The sequence below is a fragment of the Coptis chinensis genome, chromosome 2 (assembly GCF_015680905.1).
Source record: "Coptis chinensis isolate HL-2020 chromosome 2, ASM1568090v1, whole genome shotgun sequence".
Classification (NCBI taxonomy): Eukaryota; Viridiplantae; Streptophyta; class Magnoliopsida; order Ranunculales; family Ranunculaceae; genus Coptis; species Coptis chinensis.
The window spans coordinates 67,611,433-67,628,005 of NC_141457.1; the positions used below are offsets into that span (position 1 = coordinate 67,611,433).

The 16,573-nt window shown below is 35.3% G+C and overlaps 1 protein-coding gene, 1 long non-coding RNA gene and 1 other non-coding gene across 3 annotated transcripts; 1 reads left to right on the top strand and 2 right to left on the bottom strand.

Moving 5' to 3' along the window:
* The first annotated feature begins 3,286 nt into the window (after positions 1–3,286).
* On the top strand, positions 3,287–3,478 carry LOC147517325 (U2 spliceosomal RNA). Its single transcript, XR_015214532.1, has one exon. It is a non-coding gene; the product is annotated as a U2 spliceosomal RNA (small nuclear RNA).
* Positions 3,479–4,720: 1,242 nt separating this feature from the next.
* Positions 4,721–8,397, bottom strand: LOC147517326 (uncharacterized). Its single transcript, XR_015213838.1, has 6 exons — positions 8,289–8,397; positions 7,856–8,171; positions 7,429–7,738; positions 7,007–7,311; positions 6,163–6,889; positions 4,721–6,044 (listed from the first exon to the last, which is right to left on the bottom strand). It is a non-coding gene; the product is annotated as an uncharacterized LOC147517326 (long non-coding RNA).
* A 5,886-nt stretch (positions 8,398–14,283) lies between these two features.
* LOC147517327 (protein WHAT'S THIS FACTOR 1 homolog, chloroplastic-like) lies at positions 14,284–16,296 on the bottom strand. Its single transcript, XM_086594671.1, has one exon. It carries the CDS (start codon positions 15,816–15,818, stop codon positions 15,123–15,125), a length of 696 nt encoding a protein of 231 aa, XP_086450797.1. The 5' UTR covers positions 15,819–16,296; the 3' UTR covers positions 14,284–15,122.
* Positions 16,297–16,573: the final 277 nt, after the last annotated feature.

The window sequence follows — 16,573 nt, forward strand, 5'->3', positions numbered from 1 at the left end:
GAGATTAGAGTCAAGATGTGTTAACTTGGACAGCACATGAAAATGGGGGTCCCCACATAATAACATGAGCTTTAAACAACTTTAAACAACATCAATAGATGATTTCAAAACAAAATCAATAGATGATTTCAAATTGCTATTAAATACAAAGTTTGAATAAACTTTTTTAGACGATAAGAAGAATTGAAGAATTTATGGATTGAAACCTTCAGTTGAGGAAATCACTCGATTTTCAGTTGAGGAAGAAGAAGTAATAGATTGAAATCTTCAGTTTGAGGAAATCCTAAAACCAGAGCGCGTTATGTGATTTCTAATTTTGAAAACATCTTTCATTTATATATAAAAACACGAAAGGGTAAAAGTGGTATTTAAGAAAAATAAAATGAACCGGGCCAACTTAATTTGTCTTTGAGGGTTATTAAAATTTTAAAATTGGGTTCGTGGGTTATTTCAATGATGAAAATGGTTTAGTGAGTGATTATAAAAAAAACTTTGTTCTGTAGAGTTGTTTTGAATCAAAATTGGGCCTTCGACCTAATTTCTTGCACACGATATTAAATTATTTTTTGACTTGGGGAGTTGAGATCTGCTATAATGGCTTGCTACTGGTATGACAAAGCTTATCTTTTCGATCTTACACCAATAGTAGGAAGGAAGCAGTGACGTTAGGTATCCCAAAACTTATATATATATTAGAAATATTGGAGATATATATATATTTTTCTGGTGAACCAGTCAAAATATCACTATATATTGGAAATATCGGTCAAATAGTAAAAAAAATCGGTAAAAAAGTCAAACAATATCATATATATAAATATATCAGAACAAGCGATATATATCGGCATAAAAGAACTTCAATATATTTGGTGGAGATATATCGAATTTTTCTATACCGTGTACCCAAAAACCGAAATATGATGCCTGTACTATAAGAAAGACAACAACGGGCATAACCAGTGAACACTTTTGAATCCAATCCTTGTTAATAAATAGGGTCCCTAATAAATAACCAACAAAGTTTTTAGGAGGGGTCGCTTTGCCATTTAACTGTTACACCTCTGGATGCCAAAACAAATCATACATATTGGACTGTAATACACTGGTGAGCTACAGTTATGGAGCAATGTAATGATCTCGCTTCTCTTGTGCCAGAAAAAAAAAACCAATAAGCTTTCCAGACTGGAGAACCTGTGATCTTGGGCATAATGTAATTCTGTAAACCATTGCAACTTCTTTGTTTTGTCACTTGATTTACATGAATAATAGGAGTGTATTAGAGTGGCATACTTACGGCTGTCAATGGGTTTCGATAACCCGATAACCGATCCGAACCAAACTGATAAAAAACTGTTTGGGTTTTGATAATTTAGTTTGCCCTCTACCGACCCGAAACTGAACCGAATCGATAAGATATTGGTTTGGTTTTGGGTTTGCCCTCCACCGAACCGATATGAACCCGAACAGATAAGATAGCATTTTAGTAATATTTATGATTAATTTTGTATGTGTTTATCAATTGTGTGGTTAAAATTAATAAATTTAATTTAAGATTTAATTGATTTTATAGTTTTTAGTTCGGGTTCAGTTTGCAATATATCTTATTGGTTCGGTTTCGGATTAGATATAATATTATCGGTTCGGTTCGGTTTCAAGTTTCCAATTTTCTTATCGGTTCAGGTTCAGGTTCGGATTTTCCAAAACCTGACCCAAACCGATCTACTGGCGTCGTGCTTTACTTAGTGATGTAGACAAACTCTTTGATGAACTGGGATTTAGTCCCACATGGGAAAGCTACCGAATGGGATATCCACAGATCAAGGTATATAAACACACAACAACCAGCATTTAAACATACTTACCCACCTCCATTACACTTAGGAGGGCGCTTGCCTAAGATATCTCCAAGTGGGATAATCTACATCATAATTTGTTGTACGGGTACACTGGCCCCTACTCCCTACCAATTTATGGTTCAAATCTTAATCAACCTTTTTTCTATTAAGTTACAAATCCGTAGCTGGTTTCTGGTAGTGGGATGAACAAGAGTTTTTTAGTTGTAATATGAATAGTTCTTGATCTAATTGATCGGATTTTACTTGGCAACATTAGGTTTAATGTGACCAATGGCTACTCTATTAAGTTAAGACTTAGGAGCAATACCACAACTATAAGGTATTTTGTTTTTGGACCTCTTTTTGAGCCTGCCGTCTTCCCACATACATTGGTGTGGAAAGTTTTGTGTTCCTCAAAGCTATTTTTTTTTGGTCCATATCTTTTATTTGGAATTTCGTAATAACATTAAGAATCGATGTTGGTTGGTGAAAATAATACCTAATCATTAGCCAGGAGGTACCACAGGGTGGTGAAGTGACTGAAGTCCAAGCTGCAGATGAATTTGGGGAAAGAGAGGAAGATATTAGCTACACTATAGGCGGAGAAAGATCTTACAAAGTTGTTACTGAAGCCCCTCAAGTGGAGACTGAATGTTGTTAGTATTTGCTTGTGCAAATGACTGAAATAAGCGGAAGAACTGTACTATACTTAATACATAGAACTCCGCCCTTGACAAAAAGTTCGAAGTTTAGATTTACGTGGAGCTATTACAAGCAAGGCGTTTCTCCATAGTGATATTGACAAACTGATCTTCAAGGGAAATGCGTAGTTTATATTATCTTGATTTGAAACAGGTCTAGAAATCAAAGATGGGCAAGGAGTAGGGACTAACCTGAAAGTATGTTCTCCCGAAGCATTGTTCAACATCAAAGTACGCTTCGTGTTCTCATGGTTCATGGCCCGACGTAACCATATTTCAACTAGCACTCGTGTGCAAGAGCTATTATTATCTTGTCGTGTGGTCTTTTGGATTTTTAACATTTAGATTTAGTGGAAGTGAAAAAAACCAATGGTATAATTGCAGAAGGCATCAGGTTATCAGACTTCATTCATCTTAATTTGGATTTATTGACTGTCCAAAACAATGTAAAACACAATTATACTGAGACTTCTCTCTGTGTTCCTCTGCACACTCACATCCGTGGATCCGAACTTTTTTTTTAGGATACAAGCGACAGTATATACATCTATCAAATGATTCACTACCACTCCGATTATATATGTCAAATTATCAATTTAACATCAAAAGCTTAATGTGACTCGTACACATTCTTTTAGTTATCTCTCATCTGCTTATCTCAACTATGTGTTTACTCCCACAACGACTACTTAAAAAAACATTATTGTAGAAATTAGGGTAGAAAAACAAACCACTTCCAATTCAAAATTCATACCTTTCTCGGCCTTTTGGCTAAGATTAAGTGTAGTATCTGTTCTTATCAGTTTAATATCTGATATGTGAGGCAATGTCTCGCACGATATTAAATTAATTTTTTACTGGGGCAGGTCGGCCACAATAGCTTGCTATTGAGACCTTCAAGAGTCGCCCCTAAGAGGTATAGCTGTGATTAGGTCAACTAAATAACCTCAACTAGCTTGCTATTGAGACCTTCAAGAGTCGTCAAAATAACGAGGTATTGCTGTGATTAGGTCAACTAAATAACCTCAACTACTTGAGGGGGCAAACGAGTCAAACTAGTTTCAGAACTTGTTCACAGGATCTGGATAATACCACCCAGTTTGCTCTGCATTACCTCAATGGGGGTGTGCGTCTCAATCCTGTTTCTTCAACGGTATACAGGACCTATTTCTCCCTTGCAACTAGACATGACATGTCTAAATCAAATATTCTCATCTCACAAGTGCGATCTCAATGGAGAGGATCGGAGTCACTTTACTCCACCTAAGAAGCTATGTAGTCAATCTATCTGTCCCAAAGGCTAACATCAATCGCCCCAAGGATTTTGACCATGGAGGCATGGAGCCATAAGCCCATAACCAGCTCCAGAAATACCAATTACAACAAAATTTTAGTGAATAAAATTTCAACTAACTAACATGTTTGAAGTTGTGACTTGTAATCTGCTTAACCTGACATTCCACCGAGATTCTGCGACTGAGCAATGTGCCATACTTATTACATAATGCGAAGCCAGGTTAAGCAATTAACATTCGGTGACTGAAGTTTCTGCCAACTATATGTGCCTGGAGTGAGGTCAAATTCAATCCCATTCACTAGACTAACTTGCAGCAAAATTTGCCACTGACTTACATCGGCACCAGAGCACTGAAATTGTATCTAGGCATACATCCCAAAATTATGTTACTGTAAAGCTCTCTGATATTGTCTAATGATTTTCTATCTTCAAGATTGATGGAAAAAGTGAAAAACTAAAAATTGTAGAGTCCACTGGACTACTTTGGAGTCACGGACCAAATATGGCACTCTATATCAGCCTTGCAACAAGAGTAAAGTGGAAGTTCTCTTTGGAAAGGCTACAAGTAATTTGCCGATTTGGATGCACTACTTAACCGGCCCTTAACCTGGTATACAGAGACGTCTTGATTGCTAAATCACACCTTGGATGTGATTACAGGGGAAGACGAGGTCTATGATGTACTACTGTTTTTATACATTAACGAGTAGTACTTGTAAACCCTTTGAATTTTACCTGGTAGAGGGAAAACGCAGCACATCCATTTGCTCTGCAAAAATCTTCCAAATTCTTAATCCCACATCATTAACATAAAGGTTTGCGGAAGCAAAGTTGTCTATAAATCATTCATAAGACGTCATTAAAAATTACTTATCTGGACGGGGTCAATGGGCGATCAAGAAGATCTATGGCCTCTATTGCACCCGTTGAGATTAAGTTTTAAATAATAGGGCAATGCTGAGCTTTTTGGTTTAAAGCCTCTTTGGGCATATCACTGTAAATAAGATGAAATCGAGTGAACGCAAACCATCACTGTCATTCCATATATATAAAATCTATGAAAAGCGTTGGTCGGTGATGAATCACACGAAATTGTTCAGACAGGAGGTGAACCTAGGTGGAGAAGGATCTTAGAAAGTTGTTACAGAATCCCCTCAAGGTGAAACTGAGTGTTAGTATATAGTCCATTTTGTATACTAACAAGAATGGCCTGTATTACTCGGTAGGTGACAACAAGTTGAAGTAGAGACTTCAGATGTGCAGCTGTTACTGGCAATGCTTTCGATTGTTCTGGTTTCTACATTACGACAAAGTGATTTTGAAAGGGAAATGCAGAGGTAGCTTTCTCCAATTGAACTGGTCTAGAAATTAAAAGTGTAACCCTTTGGGCAAGGGGCAGGGGCAGGGGCATAAGCCTCTAGCTACGTTATCGCGAAGCAATCTTCTACACCAAAGTACTTTTTGAAACATGTATTCAAGATTCAGGACCCAGCAGAACTAATAGAATTTCAACTAGCACGATTTTAAGTGTCACTTTGGTCTTTTGTGCTGTAAATCGTTTCCTTGTTGAGCAATCAGTGCAATTATGTATAAGTTTCGAAAAACCACTAGTCAAGCACGCCAGTTACCAGAGCAATCAATATCCACAAATCACCCTCTCCAGTAACACAGCTACTAGAAATACCAAAGTCCATTCTCCTTTGTATACACTCCGTGATCAGTAATCAGTTAGGGGGCGCTTCACTCAGGACAATAATCACGTAAGACCAGTAGCACTGCAATGGAATGGCCTAATACAACTCAACATTGCAGGAACCGTCATATTGATGATTCACAAACAGCATCTGCACAAGTTGTGCTGAGCACGCCAGTCACCAGAGCAATCAATATCCACAAATCACCCTCTCCAGTAACACAACTATTAGAAATACCAAAGTCCATTCTCCTTTGTATACACTCTGTGATCAGTAATCAGTTAAGTGGTGGTGGGTAGGTGGGGGGGGAGAGCCTTCACTCGGGACAATAATCATGTAAGACCAGTAGCACTGAAATGGAATGGCCTAATACAACTCAACATTGCAGGAACCTTCATATTGATGAATCACAAACAGCATCTGCACAAGCTGTGCATACACAGCAATGAAATTGGCTTCCAAGCAACAATTCGAGCAATGAAAAGTACTTCAGAGTGCATCTTTTTTGTCCTGACATCTGGGAACATAATACCAAAGTTAACAAACCCACGTGGCCAGGCATCGCAATGAGTGCTGTCAAATTTATAACTGATTGAGAATCTATCAAAAGTTCTGCTTATTGCAAGTTCACATACCTCGAGGTGCAGATTGTCCAGCCCATATCCTAGGCAAGTCCCCAGCATCTCTCCAAGGTAGTGGGATGTCCAAGAGTCGTTCAAGTCTGCTTCTGAGAAGAATCGTAGGGGGGGAGATAATCATGTAAGACCAGTAGCACTGAAATGGAATGGCCTAATACAACTCAACATTGTAGGAACCTTCATATTGATGAATCACAAACAGCATCTGCACAAGCTGTGCATACACAGCAATGAAATTGGCTTCCAAGCAACAATTCGAGCAATGAAAAGTACTTCAGAGTGCATCTTTTTTGTCTTGACATCTGGAACATAATACCAAAGTTAACAAACCCACGTGGCCAGGGGTTGCAATGAGTGCTGTCAAATTTATAACTGATTGAGAATCTATCAAAAGTTCTGCTTATTGCAAGTTCACATAACTCGAGGTGCAGATTGTCCAGCCCATATCCTAGGCAAGTCCCCAGCATCTCTCCAAGGTAGTGGGATGTCCAAGAGTCGTTCAAGTCTGCTTCTGAGAAGAATCGTAGGGGAGGAGATAATCATGTAAGACCAGTAGCACTGAAATGGAATGGCCTAATACAACTCAACATTGCAGGAACCTTCATATTGCTGAATCACAAACAGCATCTGCACAAGCTGTGCATACACAGCAATGAAATTGGCTTCCAGGCAACAATTCGAGCAATGAAAAGTACTTCAAAGTGCATCTTTTTTGTCTTGACATCTGGAACATAATACCAAAGTTAACAAGCCCACGGGGCCAGGCGTCGCAATGAGTGCTGTCAAATTTATAACTGATTGAGAATCTATCAAAAGTTCTGCTTATTGCAAGTTCACATACCTCGAGGTGCAGATTGTCCAGCCCATATCTTAGGCAAGTCCCCAGCATCTCTCCAAGGTAGTGGGATGTCCAAGAGTCATTCAAGTCTGCTTCTGAGAAGAATCGTAGGGGGGGAGATAATCATGTAAGACCAGTAGCACTGAAATGGAATGGCCTAATACAACTCAACATTGCAGGAACCTTCATATTGATGAATCAAAAACAGCATCTCCACAAATTGTGCATACACAGCAATGAAATTGGCATCCAAGCAACAATTTAAGCAATGAACAGTACTTCAGAGTGCATCTTTTTTGTCTTGACATCTGGAACATAATACCAAAGTTAACAAACCCACGTGGCCAGGCGTCGCAATGAGTGCTGTCAAATTTATAACTGATTGAGAATCTATCAAAAGTTCTGCTTATTGCAAGTTCACATACCTCGAGGTGCAGATTGTCCAACCCATATCCTAGGCAAGTCCCCAGCATCTCTCCAAGGTAGTGGGATGTCCAAGAGTCGTTCAAGTCTGCTTCTGAGAAGAATTGTAGGGGGGGAGATAATCATGGAAGACCAGTAGCACTGTAATGGAATGGCCTAATACAACTCAACATTGCAGGAACCTTCATATTGATGATTCACAAACAGCATCTGCACAAGCTGTGCAGTATACACAACAATGAAATTGGCTTCCAAGCAACAATTCTAGCACAATGAAAAGTACTTCAGAGTGTATCTTTTTTGTCTTGACATCTGGAACATATTACCAAAGTTAACAACCACACATGGCCAAGCGTCGCAATGAGTGCTGTCAAATTTATAACTGATTGAGAATCTATCAAAAGTTCTGCTTATTGCAAGTTCACATACCTCGAGGTGCAGATTGTCCAGCCCATATCCTAGGCAAGTCCCCAGCATCTCTCCAAGGTAGTGGGATGTCCAAGAGTCATTCAAGTCTGCTTCTGAGAAGAATCGTAGGGGGGGGGGGGGGGTGATAATCACATAAGACCAGTAGCACTGCAATGGAATGGCCTAATACAACTCAACATTGCAGGAACCTTCATATTGATGATTCACAAACAGCATCTGCACAAGCCGTGCAGTATACACAACAATGAAATTGGCTTCCAAGCAACAATTCGAGCAATGAAAAGTACTTCAGAGTGCATCTTTTTTGTCTTGACATCTGGAACATAATACCAGAGTTAGTAAACGCATGTGGCCAGGCGTCGCAATGAGTCCTGTCAAATTTATAACTGATTGAGAATCTATCAAAAGTTCTGCTTATTACAAGTTCACATACCTCGAGGTGCAGATTGTCCAGCCCATATCCTAGGCAAGTCCCCAGCATCTCTCCAAGGTAGTGGGATGTCCAAGAGTTGTTCAAGTCTGTTTCTGAGAAGAATCGTAGGTGATAATCACATATGACCAGTAGCACTGCAATGGAATGGCCTAATACAACTCAACATTGCAGGAACCTTCATATTGATGATTCACAAACAGCATTTGCACAAGCCGTGCAGTATACACAACAATGAAATTGGCTTCTAAGCAACAATTCGAGCACAATGAAAAGTACTTCAGAGTGCATCTTTTTTGTCTTGACATCTGGAACATAATACCAAAGTTAACAAACACACGTGGCCAGGCGTCGCAATGAGTGCTGTCAAATTTATAACTGATTGAGAATCTATCAAAAGTTCTGCTTATTGCAAGTTCACATACCTTGAGGTGCAGATTGTCCAGCCCATATCCTAGGCAAGTCCCCAGCATCTCTCCAAGGTAGTGGGATGTTCAAGAGTCGTTTAAGTCTGCTTCTGAGAAGAATCGAGGTTTGTACCACGTTCTATGACTATTGATCTAATACAACGGCAGACTTTCTCTTAAACGGACATGTCATGTTCGTGGGGCAGCTTATATAGTGTCTTGAACAATTTTTTAATTTACGCTTATTAACTTGTTGGTGGGCAGCTTATATTTACTATCTATATACTAAAACAGGGACCTTTAAAGAAGGATTTTCTCTCTCCTATGTGGCATTCTAATATGAGAGTTAGCTATTTTTTCTATCTTATGTGGCCCTCTAATATAAAATATAATATTTTCTAATAGTCTCCCACGTACATGGAACCTCTTTGGAGAGTTTGAGTGTATTTCTAATTCTTATATTTGGAGAGTTTGAGTGTATTTCCAATTCTTATATATTTGATCAAATAAAAAAAAATTACTAAAAACAATAGGTGATTTGTAGAAATACGAATCAAACACTTTTAGTGTTCCAATTCTTATATATTTGATCAAATAAAAAAAAATTGCTAAAAAATAGGTGATTTGTAGAAACTAATTTATATTTGATCAAATAAAAAAAAAATTTGCTAAAAAATAGGTGATTTGTATAAACTAATTCCCTATTACAAATCATACAAGTTTAGTATCTATGATAAAACACCGACTTATTTCGAATATATCCTTAACATGGCCTCAAAACATAGTTAAAAACAATTATACAAAATATATAATAGAAAATGAAAAAAAAATAACGGCAAAGCAATAATGACAAATATTTTAAAATATATATAATATTGAATGAAACTAACGACAAAAAACAATTAATGGGGAACGGAAAACTGGATGCAAATGCATCGAACTAACCTCAAATAATATTTAATGGGAAATCGGAAGCTGGATGCAAATGCAAGCATTAAACTAGTCTTAAAAAGTAATTAATAGAAAATCAGGATATGGATACAACTGCATTAAACTAACCTCAAATAATAATTAACAGAAAATCAAAACTTGGATACAAATACATCAAACTAACATAAAAAAATAATTGTCGGAAAATAAAAAACTGGATGCAAATGCATTGAGCTAACCCTCAAAGATTAAATTAACGGGAAATCGAAAACTGGATGCAACTGTATTGAACTAACCTCAAAGAAAAATTAATTATAAATTGGGAACATAATGCAAATGCGTGGAACTAATCTTAAAAAATAATTAACGGAAAATCGAAAATCGGATGCAACTGCATTGAACTAATCTCAAAAAATATACTGGATGCAAAACCTCAAGAAATAATTAACGGGAAATCGAAAACTGGATGCAAACTCATTGAACTAACCTCAAACAATAATTAACGGTAAATCGAAAACTAGATCCAAATGCAACTTTATCAAATAATAAACACAAGAAATCGAAAACTTGATGCAAATACATTAAACTAATCTCACAGAATAATTAACGGGAAATCAAAAATTGGATGCAAATGCATTGAACTTACCTCAAAGAACAATTAATAGAAAATTGGGAATTTGATGTAAATGTATTGAACTAACCGAAAAGAATAATTAACGATCAATGAAAAACTGGATGCAACTGCATTGAACTGATCTAAAAAAATAAATAATGGGAATTAGAAATTGGATGCAACTGCATTGAACTAACCTCAAAATATAAATAACAAAAAATTAGAAACTAGATGCAAATGCATTAAACTAACCTCAAAACATAGTTGGGTTATATGTTGTGGGAATGTCTCGATAAGTATAGTTTTGCATTTAAAATGATGTTTATCTTATCTCTTTCCGTATGATTGGGAACTCCTTGCTATTCAAGTAACTTCAATATATATGAACTTCGCCTTATTAGGCAATCTCACAAAATTTCAATCAAACTTCTATTATTAAACAAAAAAATGAAGTTGAAGAATTTTATCAAAGGTGAGTTATTTTTTTTTAATGGAGAGTGAGGTTTTCACGTTATAAGAAATTTGGTTGAGTGATCAATATAATATTAATATATAATAGTTATGCATATTTGCAAATATTTTTTAGAATAATTTAATATAACAACACCCATTCGTAGATAAACAAAAAAATGAAGTTGAAGAATTTTATCAAAGGTGAGTTATTTTTTTTTAATAGAGAGTGAGGTTTTCACGTTATAAGAAATTTGGTTGAGTGATCAATATAATATTAATATATAATAGTTATGTATATTTGCAAATATTTTTTAGAATAATTTAATATAACAACACCAGTTCATAGATAATCTTTGAATATTCCACATAGTGAGTCATGCATAATTTAAAGAATAATTAATGAGAAATCGGAAACTAAATAATCTTCGATGATCCCACATAGTAAATTAAGCATAATTTACTTTTTATGTCATGTTTTCAAGGACACTATAGATGGATCAGTAGAAGTTGGTATTACACACCACATTGGATAATTATAAGGAAATTGGAAACTGGATTCAAATACATAACTGAGCTCAAGGAGTAATTAACGGGAAATCATAAACTTTATGCAAATTGCATTAAACTAATGACAGAGAGTAACTAACGGAAAATTAGAAATTGAATGCAAATCTTTGAAAAATATTTATCGGAAAATCTGAAACGGTATGCAAATACATCAAACAAACCTCAAATAATAATTAATGGGAAATCGGAAACTGGATGCAAATGCATTGAACTTAACTCAAAAAATAATTAACATAAAATCAAAAACCGAATGCAACTGCATTGAACTAACCTCATAAAATAATTGGTGGGAAATCGAAAACTAAATGCAAATGCATTGAAATAACCTCAAAGAATAGTTAACAGAAAATAAAAAACTGGATATAATTATATCGAACTAACCTCAAAGCATAAATAATCAGAAACTAGATGCAGATGTATTGAACTAACCTTAAAGTGTTATTAACAGGAAATCAGAAACTAGATCCAAATGCAATGAACTAATCTCAAAGACTAATTAATGAAACATTAAAAAATGGATGAAACTGCACTGAACTAACCTAAATGAATAATTAACGGGAAATTATAAATTTGATGTAACTGCATTGAACTAACCTCAAAAAATAATTAACCGGAAATCAGAAACTTTATGCAAATGCATTGAACTAACCTCAAAGAACAATTAACATAAAATCTAAAATTATATGCAACTGCATTGAACTAACCTCAAAGAATAATTAATGGAAAACCAAAAACTGGATGCAACTGCATTAAACTAAAATCAGAGATTAACTAATTGGAAATAAAAAAATTAGATGCAAATGCATTGAAATAACATAAAAAAATGGTTAACTAGAAATCGGAAGTCGGATGTAATTTCATTGCATTGACCTCAAGGCATAAATATCCACTTTTTTAGCCTTCTCATATGAGTAATTACAAGTAATTATGAACCCAAAACGAAAGTGAGTTTATAAAAACAGACTCTTACATGTATACAAACTGTATAGAAATTATAAACTATCAGACTAACCTAGAAAAACAATTAACGGGAAATCAGAAACTGGATGCAAATATATTGAACTAACCTCAAAGAGTAATTAACGGGAGATTGGAACTTGGATGCAACTGTACATACTGAATTAACTTTAATGAATAACTAACGGGAAATCATAAAGTGGATGTAATTGCACTGTACTAACCTCAAATAATAATTAATGGGAAATTGAAAACTTGATGCAACTGCATTATACTAACCTCAAAAAATAATTAATGAGAAATTGGAAATGGGATGTAACATACTATATTAAACTAACCTCAAAGAATAATTAATGGAAAATCATAAACTTGGTGCAAATGCATTGAACTAATAACCCTAAAACATATTTGTATTTTATGTAGGGGGAATAAATGTCTCGACAAATATAGTTTTGCATTTTAAGTAGTGTTTATTATAATTCTTTTTATTGTGATTGGGAATACCTTGCTATTCAAGTATCTTCAATATTATCTTCGCCGCATTGGGCATTCTCACAAAACTTCAATTATTAAACCTAACAATAAAAAAAAAAAAAATAAAATAAAAAATCGATTAGTTTTATCAAGATTTGGTGCTTCCTTTTTATAGAGAGTGGTGCAAGAAATTTAAATGAGTAATTAATATAATTTTCATATCTCATAACTATGCATAGTTGCTAATATTTTTTAGAATAATTTAATATAACGGCACCCGTTTGTAGGACACGTTCATATAATAAATCTTTTCAAGTGGGAGTAGTGTATTATTTGAGGATATGGAAACAATCAATCTGTTTTAGTGATTTGTACACATTAGTACGTAAGCCGAACGATGATGATTTACCGCTACATCACCATAAATCTAATAAAACTATTATACAAGCTAGATCGAGTTTAAAATAATTTTATTTGAAAATTACAGATTAATATTCTAAACCACAAAGTGAATAGACTATCCCAATTTGATCCCTTAGTTTCCAAGTACTTATGCACCATAATCGCTGCTCATTAACGTATTTCGGTTTATTTTCAATAAAAATATATTCTGATTCAAAAATTTGCCGCTAAATCACCATAAATCTAAGAAAACTATTATACAAGCTAGATCGAGTTTAATATAATTCTATTTGAAAATTATGGGTTAATATCCTAAACCACAAAGTGAATAGGCTATCTCAATTTGATCCCTTAGTTTCCAAGTACTTATGCACCATAATCGCTGCTCATTAACGTATTTCGGTTTATTTTCAATAAAAATATATTCTGATTCAAAAATTTGCCGCTAAATCACCATAAATCTAAGAAAACTATTATACAAGTTAGATCGAGTTTAATATAATTCTATTTGAAAATTATGGATTAATATCCTAAACCACAAAGTGAATAGGCTATCTCAATTTGTTCCCTTAGTTTCCAAGTACTTATGCACCATAATCGCTGCTCATTAACGTATTTCGGTTTATTTTTAATAAAAATATATTCTGATTCGAAAATTTGTCGCTAAATCACCATAAATATAATAAAACTATTATACAAGATAGATCAAGTTTAAGATAATTCTATTTGAAAATTACAGATTAATATCCTAAACCACAAAGTGATGAGGCTATCTCAATTTGATCTCTTAATTAGTTTCCAAGTGCTTATGCACCATAATCGTTGGTCATTAATGTATTTCGGTTTATTTTCAATAAAAATATATTCTGATTCGAAAATGTGTGTGAGACATTTTGTAAAGCATTTTCAGCCCACAAAATATTTAATAGATCCCGGGCGTATGTCCGGGTCCAAAATCTAGTACGACACTATATAAGTTGTGCAAGACACTATATAAGTTGCTCAGGACACTACATAACATATGTCCATTAACGGACAGCCTGTTTAAGAGAAAGCCTGAATACAACGGACCCCCCAATAAAAAATAACGATAGATATGCCTTATAATGTTATATATATTTGTGTGTGTGTGTGTGTGTGAGAGAGAAAGAGAGAGAGAGGTTGCTAAACATGTGCCAATTTGGTAGAAAAAAACTGTCAAGGAAGGAGAACACATTCATATGGAATATTGTAGAGCAAAGGTACACAAACAAACATACAGTGCTTTAGTAAGCTTGCAACAAATTATTTCAAAGCTCTAAGAGGCTGAACTTCATTTTCACACTTCCAAGTTCATAACCTTCAATACAGACGTGCAGGACATGTTTCTGCTGGGTGAGATTGCTTCCTCCAGGGATCTATCATCTATGACGCAACTTGAACAAGGAAAATTCCAACAGAACTAACAAACACCTCAAAAACATGTTAATGAATGAAGCGTTTCGACGTAACCAAACTTCCACCTCAGAACATGCTAATAATTGAAGCCTTTCAATGAAACCAAACTTCCAGCTGGTCTCAGACATCAGGATGTATACTTAACAGATTCAACTCCTTGCTCCGGTCTGCTTTCACGAGTCAATAGAGATCTGACTGAAGTATCAAAAGTTAAAACCCCTTTTCAACAGAAATTATAGTGCAAGATGCACCAATTGAAAAGGATTTGATAATGTTATTCAACTTTTGAACAAACAAATTCATCCATGATCCGAAAGGCAGTAACTAGCATCCGGATAAGAAGATGTCCAGTATATCATGTCTTATCAATCACAATCCATTAACATATTCTATGAGTCACTTTTCCTAGAGTTCTTCTTCATCCAAAAGTACTAGAGTTGTAAAATCCTCTAGAAGAACATTTCAATAATGTGTATAAATTAGAGTGAACAAAACAATATTAAGAACCAAAACTCAGAACTGCACATCAGGCTCTAAATCCTGTTCCTGTTCTGGTTCAACATCCTTAACAGCAGCCATTTCCATATTCTTCTAAACCTATTGCTTTTTCAATCTCAACTGCTCCGTTCTCTCCCTATGCCCCTCTTTTAATAACTCAACAAATTTATCTTTTATAACTAACAACGGATCCCTATCAATCAACTCTTCATTTTGATAAGCTTCCCTCAACACCGCAGTCTTAATCCCACCTTTCAAAGACAAATAAAACAACCCCGAATGTCTAGTAAAAACACTCACAAATGCATTTGAAAACCGATACTCATCTTTAAGCTTCCCAATAATTGGAACTGGCATTCTTTTCAACAAAGACATAGAAAGCAATTCATGAAGAACACCAACAGTCCTTTTCTCCATTTCTGACGAGGACTGCTCTAAGTGAGACACATCACTATAAGGCGAAATATAAGGAAGTTCCATCCAATCCCTAACCCATTCTCTCATTTCTTTCCTAATAAAAAACCCACGCAGCAATTTCCAATTAAACGATGGCCTAATCCCAATACCTGTTAACCTCGTCTCTTCCTCCGCTCTCCTCTCAATAACCAATTTTGCAAACTCCTCATCCCATTTCACCAACTCCAAAAACGACTTCTCCTCCACAGGGCACCCAACTAATCGAAAATAATCAGAATACTTGGGCACCAAGTTACACAAAAAATCGTCAGGAAAACCAAACTCCCTCTTCATATGAACTAACTTATCAGCACTAATCACCCTATCTTTAGACATCATCAATAATTTACACAACTTCCCCACAATTAACCCTTCATTCTCATCTTTAACTCGTTTCTCCTCGTATAGAAAACTCTGTAACCGATTACTTACGCGGAGAAACAGAACGGGTTGTGTTTTGGGTTTAATTCTATCTAAATAAATATCGAATAAACCAGGATTTCGATTAAGAAATGTTTTGATATGTACCGATAAACGTAAACGTTGACGTCTTTTTTCTAAATATCGTAATGGGATTACCTGACCTGGTTCGTTTAAAACTTCTTTGACTACCTTTCAACATAGATTGTACACTTTGTCATTTTCGATTGCTTCGTCTAGTCGTTGGTCTTTTCTCCATATTACTTTTAGACTTGAAATTGATGCAATTTGGAGTAACAGGTTGAAATGATGATGTGGAATTTGACGAGTTTTTAGTAGCATGGTTTTGGGGATGGATTGATAAACCCTAATAAATGAGGTTTTATGAGAGGGAAGGTTTGAAATGTTTGCCTGGTTCGGTTAAATGGGCTTGTCGGCCCAATGAGGTACTTGATGGGTCCAATAGGTTATGAATGTTATTTGTTTGGGTTTATTTTTACATACACCCCCAATTGGAGTTCTCATTTGATATAGACCCCCAATTTTTTGGACTTTTGTTTTAGACCCCCATTGTAACAGGCGACTGGGCCTAAACAGTCTTTTACTTCGTGACCAAAGTATCCTTATGAGATTTTAATATAAAAAATGCCACCAGCTATGGTTGTAGTTTTATC

What these genes read in the sequence shown, in the direction of transcription:
- LOC147517327 (XM_086594671.1), bottom strand. Translation starts at nt 15,818, where the DNA reads ATGATGTCTAAAGATAGGGTGATTAGTGCTGATAAGTTAGTTCATATG.